General features: G+C 36.5%; 1 protein-coding gene across 1 annotated transcript in view; it reads left to right on the forward strand.

Annotated features, from left to right (window-relative positions):
- The window catches only part of LOC116729583 (transmembrane protein 132B), a 250,503-nt gene that overhangs the window by 71,497 nt on the left and 153,675 nt on the right, over positions 1-25,331 (forward strand). Inside the window, exons 2-3 of the mRNA XM_032578227.1 lie at positions 11,921-12,336; positions 13,400-13,977. Coding sequence (XP_032434118.1) covers positions 11,921-12,336; positions 13,400-13,977 — 994 coding nt within the window. The remainder of the gene's footprint in view (positions 1-11,920; positions 12,337-13,399; positions 13,978-25,331) is intronic.

Consider the following 25,331-nt stretch of genomic DNA (forward strand, 5'->3'; position numbering starts at 1 on the left):
TGTTTAAAAGTAATTCTTTAGATTAAAGTGGCTGATGCGTTATGGAAGGAGTGATAAAAAATATCTTCTCTCGTCAGGCCTTAAGTTTAATTTGTATTTCTGCTGTAGAAATCAATGGATAAGAGACATGAAATGAAGGATAAACAGGAATGAAAGCCAGATGATGGAAAGGGATGAGAGAGAGGTATGTTGACAAGGAAAAGAAAGCCAGATAAAGAGTCCCAGGGCAACAGAGCTAAAAGATGCAAGCTAAACTGAAGGGAAATGTGAAAAAGCCTGATACTGATAAAGACTCAGGAAACCGGGGGGGAAGGCAAGTAGGGAGGAGACTGTCAAAAGTGTAATAATCCTTCTCTGATCGGAGAATCAGATTACTTGCACTAGATTCCTGTAATTAACTGTTGAACATTAATCAGATTGGACTAATCAGATTAGAGCTGTAAACAGATTAATGAAGGATTACAGGGGCATGGTGTGCTAAGAAGTCATTTTTTCAAATGATGAGGTATAATGTCTATCAAGCTTCCGTCAAGCTATCTTACCTTTTAAAAAGGAAGGAACCAAAGGACATAAAGGGCAATGTAGGACATAAAGGGTAATGTTTGTCTGTGTTTAGTCGGTAAGTGGTATTTTTGTAAACCGTCTTAAAAAATTCCTATTGACAAATTAGTAATGAAATAAAATTGTGATTAAAATTAAAAGGAATAATTTTCTTACCATATTCTTTAAATGGAAACAAAGATTGATAATACATATTTTTCTTTAACACAAGCACATGAATTGAAATCTTGTATCTTACAAAGAAAATAAGAAATATTGAATTCCATTTCCATCCAGTCTTAAACCTAGCTCACAATTTCTCCATGTTTGACAACAGGAAAAAATACAAGGCGTCTCCTATGGAGACGGAAGAAAATTGGTTTTGTTCTTGCAGGCCGGTAGCCATGTTAACGTAACATTTAAGTGATCCTTAACCTTTTAAATAAAGTCCTATTACAGCAGCACGAAGGAGTGGTGGCATTTTGTTCAAGTGGAAATCAATAGTCTGCAATTAGATGCTGTCGATGGAGAATGTGCTACACTACAACACAACGTAGCATTACAGAGATATTTATTTTAAAAGTAACCTGTGAGAGTGCTGGTGCAAATGAAGTTTCTGAGCACATTTCACTCCATATGCATCACATTAAGAAGGAATTTACTTATACGCTTAACATCCACAGCTCAGGAAGACGTGAACTGACATTTGCTTCATTTCTACTCGTTTTGACAAAAGTCTTGATAAGATTTAACTGTTTAAAAAGCTGTTTAATATTTTGTAGTTATTCACATTTACAGTTGCTTTTAGCTTGTTAGCTTATAAACTAAAAAGTTAATTTTAAAATCTACAAATTTGCTAAGATTAATAATTATAATAAAATATTGTAATAACGTAATAAATTTAAGGTATGCACAACATGGACACCTGGATCTTGACAAATGTGACCAAAGGTGTAATGATTTTTTGCAACGTGTGCTTATAATCAGGTTCTGGAAATTAGTCGTTTTAATTGAGACTGAACTTTCCCCCATTTTGTATGTAATAAACCAAAACAAAGCAGTACATAATTGTGAAATGGAAGAAACAATGACACAAGGCCATTAGTTTAAAAATTGTTTATTATAAGATAGACAATTCTAGAAATAAAAATCTAAAAGTGTCTCATTCATTGTTTTTTTTTTAGTCAGTTGTGTTGGAGCTAGACTTGTTCTCGTTCGCTACCCCTTTTTTCTTTGAAGAGCAGATGTCTAATGACTGATTTAAAACCCAATGTTAACCTTTTTGGTCATGCATGCTAGGTTGACGACACAATTATCTTTTTATCACTGTCAATTTGAGCTAATAAAATAATACCTTTAGTGGATGTTCTCTTCTGTGGGCTCCTTCACTTTTTGGTTCAGATTTTGTCCTATTTTTCTTCCACTCCTTCACTGTCCTATCCACCTTTATCCATTTCTTTTTGCACAGCTCCTCTCAACATTTATCTCCATTAAGTCTTGTCTTGTCCTTCTGCCTTACTTGCTCTCAGTACTCATATTCCCTTTCCTACCCACTCTTCTAGTTCTTTGTCCTTAAGCCCTTCCTCAGTCCTTGTCTGTCCCTGTCATGTTCAGTCTTACTTTTTCCATCTTTTATTTTCCTGCCCTTTCTCTCCCCTTTACTTTTCAATGTTTGTCTCTGTTTTAACTCTTCCTCCCATTTAAACTTAACTTCTGGAGACCATCAATATTTCAGGATAAATTCTTCCTTTGCAGATAATCTTTTGTCCTGTATGCTACAAAGCGCATTGCTTTGTTTCTCCTCCTAAGTCGGTTGATGCGGGAAATCTTTCAGCTCTATAAGCAGCTTTTATAAGTTGGTCGACTAGATGTGGATCACTGAAGGATAGAATTGAATGATAGCAAGGACTAGTGGATTTATCATTGGACCAAATTCACACTTAAGGAGTGCTAGTTGAAAGATGTTTCTTCAGATGTCTATTATCATTAACAACTATGATTGGTGACAATCTATAGAGTTTGATGTGCTAAATCCTTTCAAAGCAGTGCCGGTCACTTCATCAAGATAATGTTCTTCATGCTTTGAGAATAATCCTTTTATTTTCATATAAGGTTTACAATTAGTCCTAGCGTTTAGAAGAACTGTTGGTCAAAGGTTTGTGTTTTTGTTTTGTTTTTTAGATTCAAAAATTTGGAAGTCTAGAAAACCTTTTTAGTTGGAAAATGCCCAAAATGATTCAAAGCATTCAGCATCCAGCTCACTGGAGTCAGAGAATGTCTGTAAGCCACCAAGAGTTCTGCACATCCTGCACCCTTCTCCTCTGTTTCTGCATGTGCTGCTCGACTTCCTCTCTGAGAGCCCTTTCCTTTATTTGTTCCAGCTTCTCCCTCAGTTGTAGGATTTGAAATTGCTCTTCACACTTCTCTGCTCTGATTGTACCAGTTGCACACAAAAGACCTTATGTCTGGAGTTTCATTAATCACAGCTACAGAATTCAAACTATTTTCAAAGTGCTCATTCCAACATCATGTTATTTCCTTACTGGATGTTTCATATTAATTTTACTCATCAGAAATGTCACAGAACCTTGCAGAGGTTTAAATACTCACAGATTTTGTCATGTTAACCTTGTAAATGTCTGAATTTATATCTAATTATACATTGATTATATACAGAATGTTTAATCTTACCGTGTTTATTATTTTATAGATATTGCTGTTGCTGAAACAAGACTATAATTGAGTCAAAACGTTTTGGTTTGGTGTTGTCTGACCTCTGTTCTACATGTTTTTGTGTCCCCTACATGACTTGCTGCAAACTGTAAATGGGTCCCTATTAGTTTGGGTGTTTTTTATCCAACAGTGACTTTGTTCTTGTCACAAGAGCGATCTGTGAGGGTGATTTCTTGTATGCACAAAAGGGGTAAAGCAAACGAGATTTGAATATATTTGCATGACACAAAAACTTTAGCTTTTCTTCCACTTCAGTCGTATTCATCACTATTAATATACAAAAATGAAGACAGATTTAAAAGAAGTTACGACACTGAAAAATGACTGTTTTATGAAATTATTTGGAACATAACATCCTCAACTGATAAATAAAATGGTTGCATTAGCCGTGGAAAGAAAAGAAAAACATTAAATTCATCTTCTTTATTTCAACAAAATGTTTTATTTTTGAACTTCTGTGAATCTGCTTCGACCGTTCAGGAAATGACAAAGGTAAACTTTTAAATATGACATTTTCTAGATGCCTGTCTTCTTTTACATCCCGTCTCTTTCCTCCATATGCTTATAAAGAGATTCACAAACAGAGTCGGTTGACGTAGACCAATGATTTGTTTTATATCAAGAAAATATCTGTAGTAGTGGCATGGCATTTTTTCTGTTCGTTAGGCACTCCTTTTGAAAAAATATCATTCTACAGACCAAAGGGAAATAACTGGGAAGGTTTAAAGACAAGCTGAGGACTGTGAAGCCATATATAAAGGTGTAAAGAAAAATATAAGAAAAAACTTTTTTTGATATAATACGAAAAGGGAGATACTGGATCCAACCCAGCATGTTGGAAAAGCTGTGATGGGGGTTAGGAACAGAGGAGCAAAGTGTTGGTCAGAGCATAGCTTGGGAGATGTGAATTCTTTGACCCAGTGACAAGGACATAAATCAAAACCCGGTGTAAATGTGTGTGGCAGTATTGGGAATTTTGAAACATAGGGTAGGCAAAATCCAATAGGTAACTCTTTGACAAAAAACGAAAACAAAATCAATCACTGTAAGAAAACCTTTTTTCAGAAGACCATTATTCAGAAATCTAATTTAAGTTTGAAAACCTGAGATATCCTCAAACAGATGAGCTCTGATTTACTCAGTGATACAACAAAATGATCATTCCAATGAAGTGGTGGTTGATTTTTAAACCAGCTAACATGTAAATAAATACAAAGATGCTTAAGTTCTCCATGTACTGAGAGATTAGTTGCCTTTTTGCACACATAGTTCTGTGCATTCTGTCTGACAAATATGTAAAATATTTCATGTGACGCTCAAAATAATCAATTAGTCCTGTTTCTCCTATCTGGAGGGTACAGAGGAAACAGTGTTTTCTTTCAGAGGTAGAAAATCTAGTAGCACTTAGAAGGGAAGCAGTGGAGGAATTGTCCCAAGAACTCATTGAAACTTCTTAGTCAGCATCTCCACATTAACCAGCTGTTGAATGGCTCAAGAGCTGATGGTAGTCTCCACCAGTTTGTTTTTTTACCTTTCCATTACTGCTGAAGTATACATTAAGCACATTAATCATAATATCTGGCAGAAGACCCACAGCTTTGTCATATGGATTACAGAATGGTAACCATGAGTCTGATAATACCACTGCTTTGTACCTTTATTACAACTCTTCCACCACTGCTGTACTTATCTTTATTAAGAGTTTGCTTAAAAATCATAAGTGAAAGATAAAAAAAACATAACTTTCATTTTTATGCAACAAGGGATAAAATGTGTGGAATTTAAAACAACATGTTTTAAATTCACTGTTCATTTTTTTAAATTTTAAATTATGTTTTCATCCACAAAATCAACAAGTGCAGGTTTGCTCATAAGAATTTCAAGACTCTTAAACTTTCTTTCACTTTAAGTAGAGGGGTGTGCAGTCCCTTGTTTCTTCATTTTATTTTGCACCTCCAAGCAATAGTTTATCTGTCATGTTATGTTCACCAAATCTGAAATATTTTAAATTCTGGTTTGATATCTTTTTATTAAATTTCAAACATACAAGCATTTTAGATTCATTTGTGGCTCACGCTGTTCAGTCTGGGAGCACATTTTGACAACATCAAAGTCACCTTTTTCATTACATGCGTTTTTGATATTACTCTGGGGGAACTAAAGCCTAACTCAGTGGGTGTGGAACAAAGACAGTGCACATTTGAAATATTAGGTTTCATCTTTAATGCTGAAAAAAATACAATTAGCACCTGAAAGAAAAGCCTGGGCAGAATTATAGCAAGCCAGACAATGGAAGAATGAGAGCCCACCAAAATAAACTCTCATGATGAATGCACTGCTCAGAAATAGAAACCTCATCCCTCTTTCATCTTATCTCTTCTCACTAGTTTTTCCTTTCTTTCCTTATGTCTTTTTTTTCTCTTTCTTTGTTCCGTGACTCAAAAAAAAAACATCTCTGTCTTGCCATTTCTCTCGATAACTCTCCCCTTCTCTCAGATAGACTGCCATCTTTGAAATCAATAGTGTTCATACTTCACCAAAACTTCATCTGTGATGGATTTACTTTCTAGACTGTCACAGCACGCAAAATCAAACTGCTGTTTTGAAGTTTCCTTGTCAAATACTTTTCAAATCTGAACATTTTAGTTGTAAATCAACACTGTTTTTTTTTGTTTGTTTGTTTGTTGCCCTGTTTCACATGCTTAGGATATCTTTGCTCCATAAAGAGAATTTACAGGGGAAAGAACAAAAAAATGACAAAAATGTTTTTTAGGGTTGACATACTAAACTATAAAAAGAGATTTGACAAAGTGACTTCAAAGTAACTGATGAAGATAGGAAGTTTTTTGGGGGTTATTTTTTTGTACTTTCTGCAATTTGCTGTAAAAAAAAAATCAAAAAAAAAATCAATAAACTAAAGGAAAAACCAATGACTGGAAAGAAAATCTATACTAAGAATGTATTATATATATATATATATATATATATATATATAAATTGTAGACAAATTGGACTATATAACTAAACAGTCCATTTTATAGCACATTTAGGGTTAGAAAAATAAGCAACTGAAAATGAAACTCAAATTTCAAAACATTCATAATTCATGAGCACAAAATCATCAAACAAGTTAATGTCATTCACATCTTTGTTCAAGTCTGGCATTTTAGAGCTGATATGAATATATTAGTCTGTCTGAATGCTAGCTCACTGATTTTAATACATCTATAACCTGAGACATTTCCGCCTTACAGAATTAGTTTGTGTGTGAGCTTGTAATGTATCGTTCCAGAGACATTTCATTATGTTCCTCTTTACAGAATACTGATTTTACACACTTGAATCAGACACATCAAGAACATAAGAAAAAGCAACCCTCAATGTGTGCATATGTGTGTATCACTTTAATAAAATGTCATATTAATGACATTAATATGATCTAATATTTTACCAACACAATATCAAGCAAAACTGATGCTGTTATCACATCTTGGTATCTTTCCTCCTGACTAAGACCCATCTGGCTTTGCTCTTGCTGTCTTTCTTTCTTTCTCTTCCTGTCCTGCACGCTTCAGTGTGTTTTGATTACTGGCCGTGTGTGAGCGTGTCTGCACTTGGAAATAGAGCAGGATGGGCATTTTTGGGGGAGAAAGAAGGATCACAGATGGGCCTTGTCAAATCTCTGTACATCTGGCTTTATTCCTGTCCAATTTCGCCCTCACACACACGCACGCACACACAGTCACTCTCTCTCACACAGTTTCAGGTTTATGTTCAGTAAACTTTCTTGATTGTGAGCAACCTTCCAAAAGAACACATATGCGCGCTTTCAGACTTTTAAATGGCTAGCAGACACATTTTTATGCATGCATGTTCAGGAGGACTGGATTGCTCAGAAATCCACTTGGACACACACAGTCAGTGGGTCTGTGTGTGCAGCAGGGCACAGCGGGTATGGACTCCTGTTGTGTTTTGTGGTTGCCAAAGTAATGATGCCAGAGAAACTGGACTTTGCCAGTTTTAATTGTAGCCAAAGACATACCATTGTAAGGATGATAGTGCCAACTCTGACTTGTAACACAGCGCCCCCTATTGAGCCAATGACTGTAGTGACTGGGAATATTTCAGTTTCCTTCAATGTAGATTATTAATACAGTTAAAAAGTAACACGTATTATTATGAATTAATGCTTTCTCTTGCATTTGTGAAAGATTGACAATATTGCAATCCATAATCATAGTAAAAATTCCTTTGATTTTTTTCAGACAAAAATGGCTGAAAATGAATAAACATTAAAAAAAACATTAATAAATAAAAACACTGTTTAGTATATCATCGTGTTTCAGACTCTATCCAAGGGTCAAGTTGTGCCTGCATGAAAAAGCTCTGCATGTATGTGTCAGGTGCTCAAGGTCCCTGTACAGGACTCTGACATATGCTTCACAGGATTCCTGTGGATACCGAAACATCCATGCAGACACCTCAAGGACACCCATAATGATGGAAAATGAATGAGGGAAGAAAACACAGAGCTTGCAAAACCTAATGTGCTGATGTGTTGTGACCATATGATCCATAGCCTGTGATTATTTTAAGCCTCTCATAAAAAAATTTTCAGCCTCTAGGGATAATGTTCTCTTCAACCAAAAGTAGCAGCAGGTATGTGTCTGTATAACAATGACTTCAAAAAGATGCAAAACTAGTCTCCAAAGTTTTGGAAGCATTCAGCTGCTATGTTTCCAAAGAATAAAATGAAGTCATATCCCATGATAACATGAAATGTATATTTTATAAAAATCTCTTTCATATAAAAAAGAATATGAAAAAAAAAAAAAAAAGAAATATCCTTTGTCACTCGGTGGGGATTTCAGGAGAACCAGCAGCAAAGTGACAGGCAAGTGGAAGTGCAGACTGACACAATGGTGAAAATACAAAAACAAAAATAACAGTAGACTATACAGTAAGACCAAATTTCCAGCATAAGAAAAAATCTGTACAGTTAAGATTTAAAGAATGAATGGGATAACTTAAGATTTTTCACAATATGCATATATATTTGTGCATAAAAGCAGATTATTTTCAAGAAATGGAAGAACTGTGCAAGTAACAGCAGCTTTTACTGCTGCTGAAGCTTCAACTTGTTAGTAAAAGTGCTGGTTTCAAAGACTAACAGCTGCTGGGATGAAGGATCTTTCACAATGCTCCTTTTTGCACCTAAGATGCAACAGTCTGTCACTAGAAGATCCCTCCTGTCCTGCAACACCTTCACGCATGTGCGGAGACAGGAGGAGGTGTCTTCCACTACCTGAACTGGGTTAAAGGCGCATCATAGGACCTCTCTAAGAGAGGGAAGTTACTTGACATGGTTGGAATTTCACTCCCAGATGAGAAAGTAACAGATGTTTAGGAAAGCTATAAGTAACTTGGAATACCACAGGCAAATGGCAACCATGAACAGATCATGAGGCAAAAGCAACAGCCAAATACCGGCAATGACTAAGACATGTTGTGAGAAATCAGCTCAATGGGAAGAACAAGGTCCAGGCAATCAACAGCCTGCCTCGCTAGCAATCAGACATCCTGCTGGGATAATTAGGTGCCCAAATGAGGAAATTCAGACCACAGAAAAAGAACAAGAAGATATTGGGAAGATGGCCCGAAGGGATGAAGTGCTCAGTGAATGTGTAATATTTGGAAGCTGGAAGAGAGGAACAATCCTTGAAGGAAAAACTTGAAACCACTGTATCCCTTTCCCGCCAAAGTTTTGGCAGGAAAGGGAAACATGGAACACAAATTAGCTGATGGACTGTACAGGAACATCTGTAGATCTCAGGTCAACATGCCAAAGAATCACCTTAGAAAGATCTTATCTCAGCTAAGATCCTGTTGGACTTCAAGATACAAACCGACAAAATGCTAATGGCCAACCAACTACACATTCTGATTATTGATAAGCAGATAGAAGCTGCTATGATTGATTTGTCAATGCTACAAGATGGAAAGATCAGGAAAAAATGGTCCAATACCAAGTGCACAAGATTTGAGTGGGGACTCTGGCCAGGCCATTCCACACTTCTAGTCAGAGAAAAGCTATTGGTAAAATTAAGAATTATTTTAAATTATTATTTAAAAGTTTAGTCTGACAGGACTACAGATATTATTGGGGCTATCTCAGTATTTTGTGTTGTTTTTTTAAAACGACTAATATGTATAATTTTAAAACTTGAAAAATTATGCTTTTAGATTTTTTTTAATGTTTTCTCACATTACAAGAACACTTTAGTAACTGTGTTTAACTGAAACTTTTAATTTTTCAGCTCAATAGGCTGTACTCAATTTTTTTTTTTTCTTACCAGTCATCTTAGCATTCAGTCAAACATTTTATTCATGAAGTGCTTCAAATCCATTTACTAAGACTGCGGACTGGACTGGAGTGTAATTTTTGGTGAGTCATGTGCAGCCACCTCGTGTAACATAGAAATGCCAAAACCACCACCAGTTATCCAAATTGACATCTTTTGTGCAAATTTTCACAGACATTTTACCATCTTTTTCTCTCTCACCCTGTTTCCTACTTCCTCTGGGTCTGTCGTCTTTCCCCTATTCTGTTACTTGCTTGCTGTCTGATGTTCCTTCTGCTTGTCTCCTCAACTTTAAACTTATCCCTACGTGCCCAGGCACCATAACCAAAAAACCTGCTTACTCATTTTTACAGAGGTAGCGGTTTATTCCGCTGCTCTTGTTTTTTGTGAAGTCGCCTCAGTATGAATTGCCCCAGACAGCGCTACTCTGTCCCACCCTCATTATATTTTCACACTCTGCTTCCCAAGGACACATAAAAAATACAGTCATGCAATTTCCCTCACAAACTTCTCATTCTGCATGTGCATTTTCTTTGTTTCACTACAATTGGAGTAAAAACGTATTTTTCTGTTCATTGTCTAAGAAGATAATAGATTTACAATGTCAAATAAGTGTTGAAAACATTTAAATCTCTTTTTACAGTACAGTACATTGAAGTATTATAAATGCCAGGCGCACACCCATTCATTTTAATACAACTTCCTACGTTTACTCAACCTAAGTTTTTTCTTCTGTGTTTAATCACCTGTGTTTGATGTAGCTGTATGAAGTAGTTTGGAGCTGTGACAGCTTACAGACACAGGTGTAGATAAATTACAGGACTGCAGCACAATCATGTAACCTATTCTTTGCCATTGTATTATTATAATAGTTGCCCATAAACCATTTATGAAATGGTTTGCTTTTAGCATTTTAGAGAACAGTAATAAAGCTCGTTACACCTTTTACTCAGTTTTTCACACCTACATATTCTCTTTTGTAGCATTGAGTAACTCTGTAGAGCTAAAGGATTTACTTGTTTTGTAAATTTTTTATCTATAAATATGCAGACCGGTTGACATTATTGTTTTACCCAGACACTTCCATGCCTTAATGCCATGTTTAAAAATGCATCACTTTAATAATATAAAGATCATTCTATAAATTTGGGTTTGGCAACTAGGTGCCAACCTCACAACTACATGTTTATGCTTTTCAACGTCTGAGGGTCTGATGCAAATCTTTGCCCCCTGAAAATGTCTTCTAGCATTGCCATTGAAATAGGAGACGAATCCTGGAGTGATGAAGGGGTAGAAAAGTAGCAGACAGTAGGCAGAGAGAAGTAGCAGCAGGATTAAATGACAAAGGGAACATACATATTAAATAGGCCACAAAAATTGATAAACCACATCTGTGAAGATCACATCTGAAACTGCGGCACAGCTGGAGTTGCCTGAACTAGCTTGAGGGCACCTCAATTTCATACTACAGGAGGAGTATCCGATTCTCCTTTTGTCGAGCAAAGCTGCCATGGCTGTGCTAAACAGACAGACTCAGCCTGGTGTTTGCTAAGCTGTCAATAATACAAAGAAAAACAGACAAAACTAGAATTCTTTTTTGCACTCGAATCAAAACAGTCCCTTTTTGTATTACTTATTAATTTTGCAATACTAGTGGATGTGCTTTGATGGAAACATTTCCTAAAAATTGCATTTATTTCCTTTTCTCAACATGATTAAAATGGAAAAAAGACAAAGAATACACATTGAAATGTACAAAAATCTGATTTCAGTATAATGAAAAAAACTACAAACGAGCAATATGCCATTTTTACATATGTGGGGCCTTTGCTCATAGAATTGGTGTTAAAAATAGTGATGCCTTAATGCAAGCTGTGATGTTTAGGCAATACCTCATGGACACAACTGTGAGCTTATGTTTCTATCAGAATGTCTCTGTGATGCAACAAGTGTTAGTCGCTCCATACATTATGGCCTTTGTGTGTGTCAGTGAGTGGAGATGTTTGTGTGAAAGAAGCTGATATACGTGCGCATGTGTTTATATCAGAGTGTGAATAATCAGAGTGTGAATAAAAATTCATTGCAATGGTCATTAAAGATGGATTTATGCAACGTCAATTTTATGTGAATAAATTATTTTCTGCTCTGGTGAACAAAGAACACACAAAGCCAGGTTTCACCAACACCTTTAAGTATAATAATGGTCAAACTATTGTTTGACCTTTTTATGCTGTTCCTCTCTTCTGTTTTTTTAACTTTTGTCCTTTGTCAATTTTTCTCTTCAGTGTCTGACAGCTCGTTAGGAGCAGCAGGGGGTGGACCAGGCGCAGGACCGGACTTTTCCCAGCCTCGTTTCTCCTCTTCCCTCCCGACCTATCTCCCAGTCCAATGCCAGCTAAGCGGCACTGACTCTGCCTTCTTTCTGCGGGAAGCTAATCAGGAGGTCATGCGAAATGGAAGCCTGTCATCACGGACTGAGCCATTCTTTCTTCACCAGCTGGAGCCAGGCGTTGCTCCACAGTCCCAGCCCAGTGTCAATTGCAGCTATGGAAATCTGAGCATCGAGCAAATGATCCCAACGGAGCTTCTTCGAGGTCCTCAACCACATTTGCTGACCTCAGTCAGTCAGGTGACGATGAACTGGAGGATCAAAGGTCAAGTGGTGGTCCATAAAGTGGGGTCAACAAGATCATGGATTCAGGTACATCCCAATTTGTTTTATCACTTCTTTGGTTTTTGGACTTTTCACATTTCATATTTATGAGGGGGAAAAAAGTTTTCTTAAAAATATCAGAACTAGTTGTACATTAATAGAGAACATAATTTTCTGAGTTCTCTCCATAAGTCATATTTGCAAATTTTATGTATTGCATATATCATCTAGGATTCCTTTGCTTAAAAAAATAAACTTTTATGGTAAGAATAAGTAAGGGATTTTTACTAAATCCCTTACCTCCAGTTGAATCTCAAACTGGCCAATCGGTAAACAGAAAAAACGTGAACAATTTTAGTCTGCCTACGATTGTAGGTTGGCAATGGCAGCAGAGAAAGTGGATGAAGCTGTTCAGTCTGTGTTGGCCACGCTTCCAAATATTGAATCAACACTGCCACCTTGTTCTGCTCAACATCGAACTCGCTCATTGCATATGTCATAGCTGTTTACCGTATTACCCAATCAATTATATAGCTGATTGGGTAATTGATTCACCCAATCAACTAGTGATGGGGTGAAATGTAAAACTTTAACAGAGTCCACACCTCCAGCAAACATTCATTTCTCAACAGCTGGGGGTCCAGAGCCTCTGTGCAAAACAAAGCGTAGAACCAGTGGTTTGTTTTTACCACACTACTTCATTCCGGGGTATCTTAAGGTGTTACTTTGATAATTAATTCTGCAGTTCACTGATTTTAAAATAGTTTCCGTAAAAACTTGACACTTATCGACAAAATTGCTCCTTCAATTCTGATTCCAGCAATGTAAACATACTTGATTTAATAAAAGCATATATCCATTCTGTAAAGAAATATCAGTCCTGCAGCAGATGCTTTTTATGCTTCTGAAGGAAAACCAACAATACAAACAAATACAACATGGTGAAAAATTTAATTCCAGTTATAATTAAGAAAAGTGGACTATGACTGAAGAGAGTCAGTATCTACTGAATTTTTTAGGTGTTTGGTTTTTGTATTCTGGTATTGATGTATTTACCTTTACTATCTTAATCTACTTACTTTAATGTTACATGCATTTGTTTTCTCTATAGGTACTATTTTATCTGATTGGACGCCGCTGGGATGAGCCTGACCCACTTCCTAGATCCATTCTCCCATGTGTCCGCGCCTTGGCCGTACGTGACATCAATGAACCAGCGCCTTCAGCAGGCTGCCGTCTCACGGGGCAATCTGGCATCTGTGTGGTCCGTCTGAAGATTCCACCAGCTTGGTTTACACCATCACAAGTGAGAAAAAGACCTCCCGAAGTGTCTCTACCATCAGTGGATGTGTACTACTCAATCATCCCAATGGAAGGGGCTGGTCAAGACTGTCCATCCATTGTAAATGAGCCATGGAAAGCTCAGAGTTCAAATGTCGGGCCTCTTGGAGGCCTGGGGATTGGTCTTGGAGGACAGTGGGGTACTGTGGACGATGGAGGCCTTCAGGACATGATGAAAGCTGGTACTGTGGAGATGAGCATCGGCCCAGTTTCTGCTAAGGGAGAAAGACTGCAATTAGATGAGAACCTGGAGGTACTTGTACCACCAAGTCCGCTTCGACTTGGCAAAACAGTGGCATTTGGCATATACATGAAGACAGATTCAAACCTGGAACACTTCACATTGAGGTAAGACCATAAATCTTTTGTAGAACATTTTTGCTTAAACTGGTTAGAATTTTTGGCTATTTTTGGCTATTTGTTTCTGTTTGTTTGTGGCTTCGCTATATCAACCTACTCGTCTCCTGCATATGTGCCATGTTTAATTTCTCAATGCTACCACCTCCCAAAGTTGATGGCTGTCACCTTTGTTTGCTCAACTTTTTCCAGAAGTCAGCAACGCAAATAGTAACTTTGCAAGTATTTATGGCAGATCCAACAGAAACAGAGAGACAGAATTCAAATACAGAACAGGAAAAGTGCAACTGGGACTGAATGAAAACTGGAGAGACAAAGAAAGAAAAGAATGAGTATAAAATTAGAAAATCTGGGTTACAGAAACCGGAGGGCAGTACCCTTAATGGGTCTCAGGTACTCCCAGAGTACATGAGGTTTTGACAGAGGCCGAATATCTGTGTTCGCCTTATCCCTTTAGACAGCTCTTTTGTTCTCTGAGACAATAAGTTCACAACCACTGATCTAGAGTAAGCATGCATATCTTATTCTATCTATTCTGCCTCATTTCAATGACTTCAGGGATTTTAGGCTGTCAAGTGACAGATGTGCAAATGCATCATTCCACCCAGCAAATAGTCTAGTGCCTGGATCCATCATACAGTAGAGATAACAATACTTTTCATGCAGTTAGTTATAGTAACAAAATTTAAAGCAGTAACATCAAATAGCTCTTATTCTATTTCTATAATTTGCATGCATTTACAATTTTACTTTCTCTACCAGTTTGCTAAGGGGAGCCATTGCACATTTTGGGTGGAGGGGGTGTACACCCACAGTCCCTCCTCAAGTTAATTGTACCGCAGTTGCTCAAATTGTTATTTAAGTTTAGCTACACATTTTTTAAAGACTTTAAAATCATAGGTTAACTAACATTTAAATGGTCAATTGACTGAACTTATACAGTTACAGTATAACTTTTTCTAGTCAGTGAGTAGGGTTTGGTTGGTTTGAATAGCTATTTTTCCTCAAAAAGTCATCATTTAAAATGTACATTTTCCATGTCATTTAAATTTTGACAAATTTTTCTTATTAAAATTTGATTATCTCAAACACGCAGCCTAAATGTAACAAAAAAATGAAGAAAAAAAAGACCCTGCAAGGACATAAATATTCTTTCCATTTCATGCATAAAACATTGTGAAAAATGTGACAAGTCACAAGTTTTGCTGGTTTGCGTTTCGTTCATCAAGGTGCTCAGCCTGGAACAATTCAGTTAGACAATATTGTAAGTTTTTGCATGAAAAGGTACATATTTCTCTCCCATGTCGTCTGTGTGGCTCAGTGGAAGTTGAAATGGTATGAACAGTAAATCAAAACATTGAGGTTGTTTTCTACTGATTATGTTTTGGTAAATACAGATGTTAACCAGGAAAGCAAAATGTACTCCTCTCATTGCTAACATTAAAAACTAAAATATCTTATATTAGAATTTAACACATTTCACCTATTTTACTGCTAGTTGAAAAACATGCTGTTGTATTGGTTGATGGTACTAATACCAGTTTATTTTTACATTTAGAAAACCACCTTTTGTTAAGAGCCTTACATTATAAAAAAGAAGGTACATTTGTGTTAATAATATATATGGATGTGATGTTATTTTAGGGAATTTGGGGTGGATTTTCACTGTTCTGTAGATCAACACAATTTTTACTTCTGTCCAAAGGTTTTCTTGCTCATTTTGGCCATACTTAAACTTGGGAAATCTTAAGAAAACTTCTGACATATGACCACATGTTGTCTTGTTTCCTTAACCTATTTTTATATAATTTAACAATACCAAACACCACAGAAGTGCAGGAAACTTCATTTCAAAGTAGAAGGCTGAAAGTGGATTTTCATTAACTTAAGTGAAGTCACACCTCAACAGCTGTGACAAACCTAACATGAATCAATAGGGTACTGATTACACACACTCAAAGAAATCAAAAACAGGCTGGGCCCAGTAAAGTATTCACTAAGCATTAACTGAATGTGCTAATATGGATAAGAGGCCTGAGACTGGCAGTAGACAAAGTTGTGAATCAGAGTATTGATCAAGTGTTTTACGTTTTTTACACCTCTTGATGTTGCACTTGAATATATACAGTAGTTTTCCCCTCTCGCTGGAGTTGAGTGGGTTATTGTTATACAATTTAAACGAAGACTACCATGATCAGTTAGGGCCATTTATTGATGATTATAAAGGCTTTGACACTAAATTAAACTATTTGTTCAACCTATAATAATTTTCAGAGTCATTTATTTCATGTTTACTGTGTCTCCTACATGACTTGTGGCAATCTGCAAACATGACTTCTTATGGCTTTCCTGTACAAAATGCTTTCCTTTTGCCACTTATCCGTAAAGAATAGATTTGCGGAGTACACAACTCTCCTGAAGGCATTAGTTGAACTGGATTTTATTTCATAAAAAGAGTATGTCCATTTTTATTAATTTTACCGTAATGCACTATGTTGTGGAGGTCAATAAAATACACTGAAGTTTGTTTGTGAGATGATAAGATGCTGAAAAGTTCATTTAGGGTGTGAATACTTTTGAGACGCACTGTGTAAGGTTTACATGAAATGAACTTCGTGACAATGTTTCTGCCTCCATCCATGTTCACTTAAAAGAACCAAGGAAGTTAGACAGCATATTTCTTCTTTAAATGGCTTACAAATGCTGCACCTCTATGGTATATTTGGTAAGTTTTTTTAGTGACCTAAGGCTAACTACTGTACATGGAGCCAACAACCTTTCATTCAACAGTTTTGTCTCCATTGTTCTAGCATATCATCTCTGCCAGGTGAAAATGTGATTAAGGGAGCAGAGAAAGCAGGTTGCCATAATGAAAATCACTGAGTGAAAGTGGCATTTATCTAATTAAGTAAGAATTTGGTTGCGCATTGTTGTCTGTTACCATTGTTTTGATTGGAAATTTGAGAACAATTAAAACAATGAGAAGTTTCAATAGACTAGGGGCATTATCCAAGATAAAGGAAGCATCTTTATTAATGTGATTAAGCCATTTAATAGTACATTATATTTGAATGAATGATATCAAATTTCCCAATGACAAATGGGGATAAATCTGCATTTCTTTTTGTTCAACAACTTCAGGTCATTTGAGGATAGTGAAGGAAAAGAGAGTGTGACTACACTTTGGTGCACAATGTTTTACTAGTTGCTGACATACACAAATACACCCACAGACAAAGAGAGGGAAAATAAATTATCTAGCATTCAGCCTACTTTATCTTTGTACACATGTTCTTGCCATGCACACACACATCAACATTGCACAAGCATGTTTGCTATATATAAAAGTCCTGTATGCAAGCATGAAACAGTTGCACACGAACATGTATTCTGCACTTACTTAAATGGACGCATGCATATAGAAATTAAAAGGTCACCTCCTTCATTGCCTTATAAATTCCTCATCTTTATTGTATACTTCCTATATGATTTCTATATTTATATGTCTGAAACCAGAAATCAGATCTCCTCTCCTGTTTTTTGGTCAATTTGAATTACAAGTTTCCATTTGCTAAATGCCAGAAAATATAGCTAGAACATACTGTATATATGTATATACAGTACAGACCAAAAGTTTGGACACACCTTTTAATTCAATGAGTTTCCTTTATTTTCATGACTATTGACATTGTAGATTCACACTGAAGGCATCAAAACTATGAATAACACATGTGGAAATATGCACTAAACAAAAAAGTGTAAAACAACTGAAAATACCTCTTATATTCTAGTTTCTTCAAAGTAGCAACCTTTTGCTGTGATTACTGCTTTGCACACACTCTGCATTTTCTTGATGAGCTTCAACAGGTAGTCACCTGAAATGGTTTTCACTTCATAGGTGTGCCCTGTCAGGTTAATAAGTGGGATTTCTTGCCTTATAAATAGTCATGAAAATAAAGAAAACCCATTGAATTAGAAAGGTGTGTCCAAACTTTTGGTCTGTACTGTATATATATATATATATATATATATATATATATATATATATATATATTTTTTTTTTTTTACTTTAGTTTTTCTTTCAGACCCCATGACATGTCCCCAGAAATGAAGATATTTGTGTCTGTGTGCATTTTCAAACTGCAATCTGGCTTTTTATATTTCTTTAGAAGTAAAGGTTTCTTCCTTGCTGAAGGGAGATACAGGACACTTTCTCACTGTGAATAACAACACTTCTCATCTTACCAGCTTCAGCTAGCATCTTCACAAGGTCTCTGGCTTTTGTTCTGGGATCAGTCTGTACATTTCATACCAAAATATGTTTATCTCGGGTGGGAAATATATTTGTATACTGATAAATTCTCTTCTATACCTGTTTCCATTTTTGTGCATTTAAATAAAAGTGCAAAGGCTCATTTTCACACATTCTAAATATTTATCATTTTTTATTGTAAGTTAAGCTCTGTCTGTACATGTGTGCGTTTCTTACCTGCAATTCTTGCCCCCTGCCTGTGCATGCAACCTGACGGATAATCTTCTGTGTCAGAAGCACAGTTAGACATGTAATAAGGCTTAAGTGGATCTCATTTGTGTGCGATAGTTTTGTGCATGCGTGTATTTATATGTGTGAGACATAATAAGCCTTAAGTGTGCTCCATTACACTGAGGTGATGTGATTATGATAAACTGCTGAGGAAATGGAGGGACACGAAGAGAGGATTGAGCCAAGAAGACAGACAGAGGTTAAACACAAAGGTAGAAAAAGCAAAAATGAGGAACAATATTTTAACAACTCAATATATGAATGGAAAAGATTGATAGGGAAGGGAAACAGAACAAAACATGTCACACTGTTTTGCTTTTACTGCTTAAAGTAACAGACAGATGAGTAGCTCATATTTTATCTATTGCATAGGGTATCAGTTCTGTGCTACTTATAAGAGAGGCATTTACACCGTCTGCCCAAAAAACTCACGCTCTGGTATTTTTTGGGGGGACCACAGTAACTTTGTTTATGGCACCATTCACTCTTGCATTAATTTGATAAGTTTCTGCAATGTTAAGATTTATTCCATCAAGAGTACCATTCATTTTTCACCAAGAAGATCAAGTCCAACCACTGTCCAAAGCCTTCTCCAGCACATCCGAAGGATTCTTTGTGGGATTGAGGTTTGGACTCCAAAGCCTCTAATCGATGTTCAAAAATGATGCCCAATGCTCCCTGTACCACTTTTACCCAATTTCAGTCCAATAAATCCTGGTATTGTCATCTTCATCAAGGAAGAAAAAGACATTACTGGAATAATCTGTTCATTCAGTATATTCAGGCTGTGTCCTGTGCTCAGTCTTTGACCACATAATGTGGCTGTACCAAGATCTGACTCACTGCAGCAACCCTGGATCAAAACATGATGATTAGACATGATGGGTACATCATTTCACCACCCCTCTTCTTACCCTGATGTACCCATCACTCATCATTTTGAGAGAGGGAAAATCTGGACTTAACAGACCTCATGACCTGCTTCCATTGCTCCAAAGTCAGTTTTTATGCTCCCTTCACAATTGAAGTACTTCTCTGGTTAGTATCACAGTGGTTTTCTTATGACTACACATCTGTGCTGTCCCAATCTCTTGACTTGTTTATGTTCTTACTTTAACTATTAAACATAGTCCTGACTTCCACCAAAATGCTTAAGTGGTTTTCAATCACAATCATTCAGGATCATTATGACCACATTTCTTCCTCTAAGGTAGTTCCACACTTTCCGTACAGTTTTTAACAATGCAATTGACAATTACCCCAATTTTAATTATTCTTACAACCTCTTTAGATATAGTCTCTGCATGTTGCATGCCAATAGACTGCACACAATTATAAGGCAACTGGGTATTTTAACCATATCATTTTAGGCACATTTTCTAACCCCAAGCTAGATAAACTTGAATGCTTAATGGGTTTAAGCATAGCAGGTGATGTGAATCTGTGCAATGAAGGAGGCTGTGGCCCAAGGAGATCAACACTTTCTATCAAGATGTGCATAATTAGGCAGCTTCTGTTCGTTAGACAAATGTCTCACCAAAGTGATCACAGAAAGGAGTTTAAAAAGACATCCAGTTTAATATTTTTAGAGCTGTAACAAGTTCTAAAAATATCAATCATGCCATAGTTTTTACTATGTTATAAAAAAAATTAAAGCATTGCTGAAAAACTGTTTGAATGTGGCAGCCATCATTTTTTCTACATCATGGACAAATGATAAAGCAACAAATGTTACATGTATGAGAATATGAGTAGCAAGAACACACAGGGATTCAAAGACCAATATAGGCACCAGTATATACTGTTATGAGACCAGTTTAATGGATAAGGTGATTATTTAGAGTGCTGCTTCTAAAGAGCCTGAATCCTGTTTCAATGGACATCAAAGATTACCTTTCAGGAATGTGATAGATGGAAGAAAAGAGGGTCAAAAACATACTTAAAAAAAAAAGAGAACCGAGTGATAAATGTATTCTATTTAAGTACAGTTATTTTTGTGTGTGATGTGGATAAAGTTTTGCAGTGAAGACCAATTTATTTGCATGTAGATACATTGATTTTTAAAGATTGAGACTTGTAGCAGCTAGATTAAGCCTTATATGGCAGAAAAGCACAAATATTTATCCAAAAAATGAGTAAAATGCTTGAACATTTTATGTGCAACAAAGTGTTGAAGGGCTGCACAGTGGCGCAGTTGGTAGCACTGTTGCCTTGCAGCAAGAAGGTCCTGGGTTCGATTCCCGGCTGGGGTTTTTCTGCATGGAGTTTGCATGTTCTCCCTGTGCATGCGTGGGTTCTCTCCGGGTACTCCGGCTTCCTCCCACAGTCCAAAAACATGACTGTCAGGTTAATTGGTCTCTTTAAATTCTCCCTAGGTGTGAGTGTGTGCGTGTGCATGGTTGTTTGTCCTGTATGTCTCTGTGTTGCCCTGCGACAGACTGGTGACCTGTCCATGGTGAACCCCGCCTCTCACCTGGAACGTAGCTAGAGATAGGCACCAGCAACCCTCCTGACCTCATTAGGGACAAAGGGTGAACAGAAAATGGATGGATGGATGAACAAAGTGTTGAATGGAAAAAAAAAATGGTTATGAAGCTGTCTATCTACTTTCACCCAATTGTCATATGTTCATCAACAGCCAACATTTAGAAATGTAAGAAATATTAAAGCAACTTAGTCTACATTCTTCCAACTGAATGAGCATTTGAAATTAGACTGACAGCAGAGCTACGGACTGGGTTTATGTATATACATGCTTTTCTGAGGCTACTTTTTTGTCATGCAATAATTAAAGTTAACTCTGTCAATCACAATTTAGTAACATTTACTGGTTTGTTGGTTTAAACTGGTATTCAAGTAGTTTATCCCACTAAAGATAAAATGATTTCATTTAACTTGGACCAAAAACATTTCACCATTTGAGTAAATTTAGTGGTGTATGAAATAAGAACAGCATAAGGCCAAGCCTTCCATGTAATAAATACATTTTCAACTTGTCACGACATTTAGACACACATAATCTTGATAATTAGCCGACTACATGACAGCACAGTTAGACCCCCTTAATGAAGCAGATACTAATCACTTTGACCTGCAATCTGTTACCATTTCTGCTTGCAAAAAATGCTCCGGAAAGCATCATTTAAAAGTTTTGAACTTTTTACAAACAAAATAGGGTTATACATATTTTTTCAGTTTTGATCGCTTTCACATTTCAAACATTATGAAGTTAAACGATTCTTAGACTTACATATTCTCTATTTATCCATGTTTTTTTTGTCTGGATGGTGATCTCTTTACATTACACAAAGTCTAAAATGTACTTAAATCACTCTAAAATTGTATTTGTATTCAGAAGACATTCTGAATTTAGGGGTCAATTTAGGAAAAGTCATAAAATTTCAAGTCGGAAAAAGATAGTTTAGGGTATTTTTTCTACAGGTAAACATGGTAATGGGTCACTTTTGACCCGCAAGACAACACAAGGGTTAAAAGTTTAAATATCTTGCCTGGTAAATTAAATTACAGTTTCTATCAACAAGCAGGCAACTTGCGATATATTAAGCATTAATTCTCCTTATTATGTATTTGAATGTCCAAATATGAGAACTAGTAAGTAAAATAGCTGAAATGTGAAGAAAAACAGAATGTTGGGTCCAGTGTGATTAATTTATTCCTCCATTTGTAACTGCTAATGCTGTCAAAGTGATTCAATGCAAAATGAATGAATATCATGATTTTTAGCTTTAACTGTTAAGCACAAAATATCTCATCCCTAACATCGCAGCTATGATCTTATTGGTTGTTGTGACTTTCTCATTCTTCGCCACTCTCTTTCAAATTGGGAAAGCCACACTGTTTTAAGCAGACCATGGTAAATTGATCAGGAACAAGCAGCATAAACAAACACTGCTCTCTCTTGTCTGTTTAACCCAAACTGTCACTGGGTTTCTGTTTATTCTCGTAATCCACCCTGTTCTATCTGTTCCGCCTGCAGCAGTCCTCCTTTACTTTCTCTCCACTGTATCCCTTCAGTTTCCCTGTCACCCCTTCCTTTTTTTCCCCTCCCATCTCCTACTACCTCCGTCTCGTTCTTTCAATCTCAAATCGGCCCTGAATATTCATGAGAGTGTTTGCATTGCTGGCTCCTGAAAGAGGCTGAGTACACAAAGGTGACAGCCATCAGCCTCGAGATAGCGTCAGTGTTTGTGCATTTTGGGGCGTCGCATTTGTGTGAGGGTGAGGAAAATAGACAGGGGTAAACACAGAGGAGGAGAAAATGAAATGAGGACAAAGAAGAGAGAATGGAGTCGGAAAAGACAGAGGTACTATTTTGGCAGTCTGTTCTGCCAAATAATTGACATTATCTCAGAAATTGCAATTACCAACTTGCAGAGTGTGTTTGAAAATGAATTTTAAGTTTTTTGTTTGCTTTGAACCTCAGCTACTGATACTGACAGTGATCCTCTTAGCACATGCACCACAGTTTCGAGTCTCATGTCACACCCTCATTTAACTGTCTCCAGTTACAAAATTCCTCATCTTTTTTCTTTTGTCAACTTCCGGCACTTCTCGGCCCCTTTTCATCTTTCTTTTGTGTTCGTCTATCGCTCTTTGCGTCTGGGTCTGCTATTACCAATTTAGGGGGTGTTGATATGTAAATTGCTGACCGTTTTTTTTTTTTTTTTTTTTTTTTTGCTGTGCTCATTGTTCGCACCACTCACTGTTGCTGGATAGAAGAGCCCCATTTAGAAACTGGGCTCCTACAGACAGCACCTGCATTCCTCTGAGCTGAACATGTACCAGTTGCTTGGTGATGCTCCTCTTTCAAACTTAATGTTGAATTTCTCTTGGTCCGAGCATTTAACTGAGGAGTTTAAAAACATGAGCCTGGGAGGAGATTGATTTTCATTTAAATTGGGGAGCGAAACAACTGATATTTGCTAATGGAAAGGAATCCTTATCTGAAAGTCGCTGTTTATTTAATTTTTTACTAAAGCTTTTTTATTTCCCTGACTCATGAAAATATATTGTCTTGGCATACTAGAACACTCTTGAAATAGGCCAAAGATATACTTATTGTACAAGTTACAACTTTACTAGATGCTGCCTCATTCTTCAATGAGAAAATGTAAACATTATTTTGAGTAGTTGATAAACTTGCAATTTTTGTTTGTCTTTGCACTTTTTTCTTCTAAAAAAAACCCATCAAATATTTGACATTGGGGAAATGTGTGTATAAACTTGAAAAATAAGACGAGTGATTGTGATTTCCCCCTTTCAGTTTTTTATAATTTTGCAGTTTTAGCTGTCTCAAACTCGATTTATTTTGGTATGAAGGGGAGCTAGTAATTCCTATCACGCTTGCATAAGTTCATACCTTGGCAATGGCTTGTTTATCTAATGTGCTCATAAGCTCCATTCAAATCCTGTGTTCAATTTACAAAACATGTTCTTATGGCTTATGCTCAGCTTAAAGGCCCTGACATGGACATGGGGGGGTTGAAGTCAACTCGCCAGGATTACACTTCTGATGGAAATCACAGAACCATGTGAATATTACCAGTATTCCCTATAGCTATCGCTTCATTTAACCGGTTATAACCAGCTGAAACAGTGCCCAATGTAAAAAACAAACAAAAAAACAACAAACCAAGAACCTGGAAGACATGTTTACATGCCTTTTATAAAGGCAAACATCTGCCTTATTGAAGTAAAAGGACTAAGACCACTGCTGAAGATTAAATAAGAAGATGGAGCCTTTTGTAAATCTAATGACCATCTTCTGCCTTGTAGATACATATCCAAGCAAAGCAATACCATTGGTAGTTGTAGGTGCAGTGCGGTACAGTATAGCTTACATGCATTCAGTAAAAGGCACGAAGAAGAAAACAGACGATGACACAAATGACCAAACAAGGCAGTGCATAGTGTAGCAAAAAATGAGTACTGCAAATAACTCATCACCTTGAGACTGAGTTGTCATCATTGGTCTTGTTTGTTGTCTTGTTTGGGTTTTGCTTCTTCATTACTGCATTTATGACTTTATTTAAAGAAATGCATGATTGAAAATGACTCCAACTGGAATGCTCTTAAACACTGTGCTGATCAGCAGTCATAATGGCTCCTGTTTAGGCCTGACAGTTAAAGCCACCTGAGCACCAATTTCTGTTTTCCCTGCCACTGGGCAATAAATGATTTGCTTATTGTACCCCTCCACCCTGCCCACAAAGCACTCTCTGCTCCACACTTATAAAAGATCAACTTGAAACTAATTAACAAAGCACAAAGTGTCGACACAACACCAAATGGTTTAAAAAGAGAAAAGAAAAACGAGAAGCTGCTGTAAAATTAAAAGCAGTTTTTAACAAGTACTTCTCAATGGGAAATAATTTAAGACAATTGGCTGTTTTCTGTTTACACCTAATATAAGTTTACTGATCACAAATCCAGCAGCTGAAAAACTCCCCAGTGGAGATTTAGGTAAACAGGGAAGTATTTATATTCTTTCATTGTCATCAGTGATGGCAGTGGTGTAAAATTTTAAAATATCTTAAAATACCCTACGTTATAACATAATGTTGATGGTGAAACAAACAAATAAAATGAGCTGTAATTGTTGCATGAATATAATGATTTTCATTAGACTTTGAACATGTGAAAATCACTACCTTTGTCCAATTTATGTAGCTCCAGATAATCTGATAAACACAATTGCATTCAATATTTTTAATGGAACATGATTTGAGTGAAACAAATACACTGTTAAATCTTGTTTTTAGCTTTCTCAATTGACACTGTC

The sequence above is a fragment of the Xiphophorus hellerii genome, chromosome 12 (assembly GCF_003331165.1).
Source record: "Xiphophorus hellerii strain 12219 chromosome 12, Xiphophorus_hellerii-4.1, whole genome shotgun sequence".
Taxonomy (NCBI): Eukaryota; Metazoa; Chordata; class Actinopteri; order Cyprinodontiformes; family Poeciliidae; genus Xiphophorus; species Xiphophorus hellerii.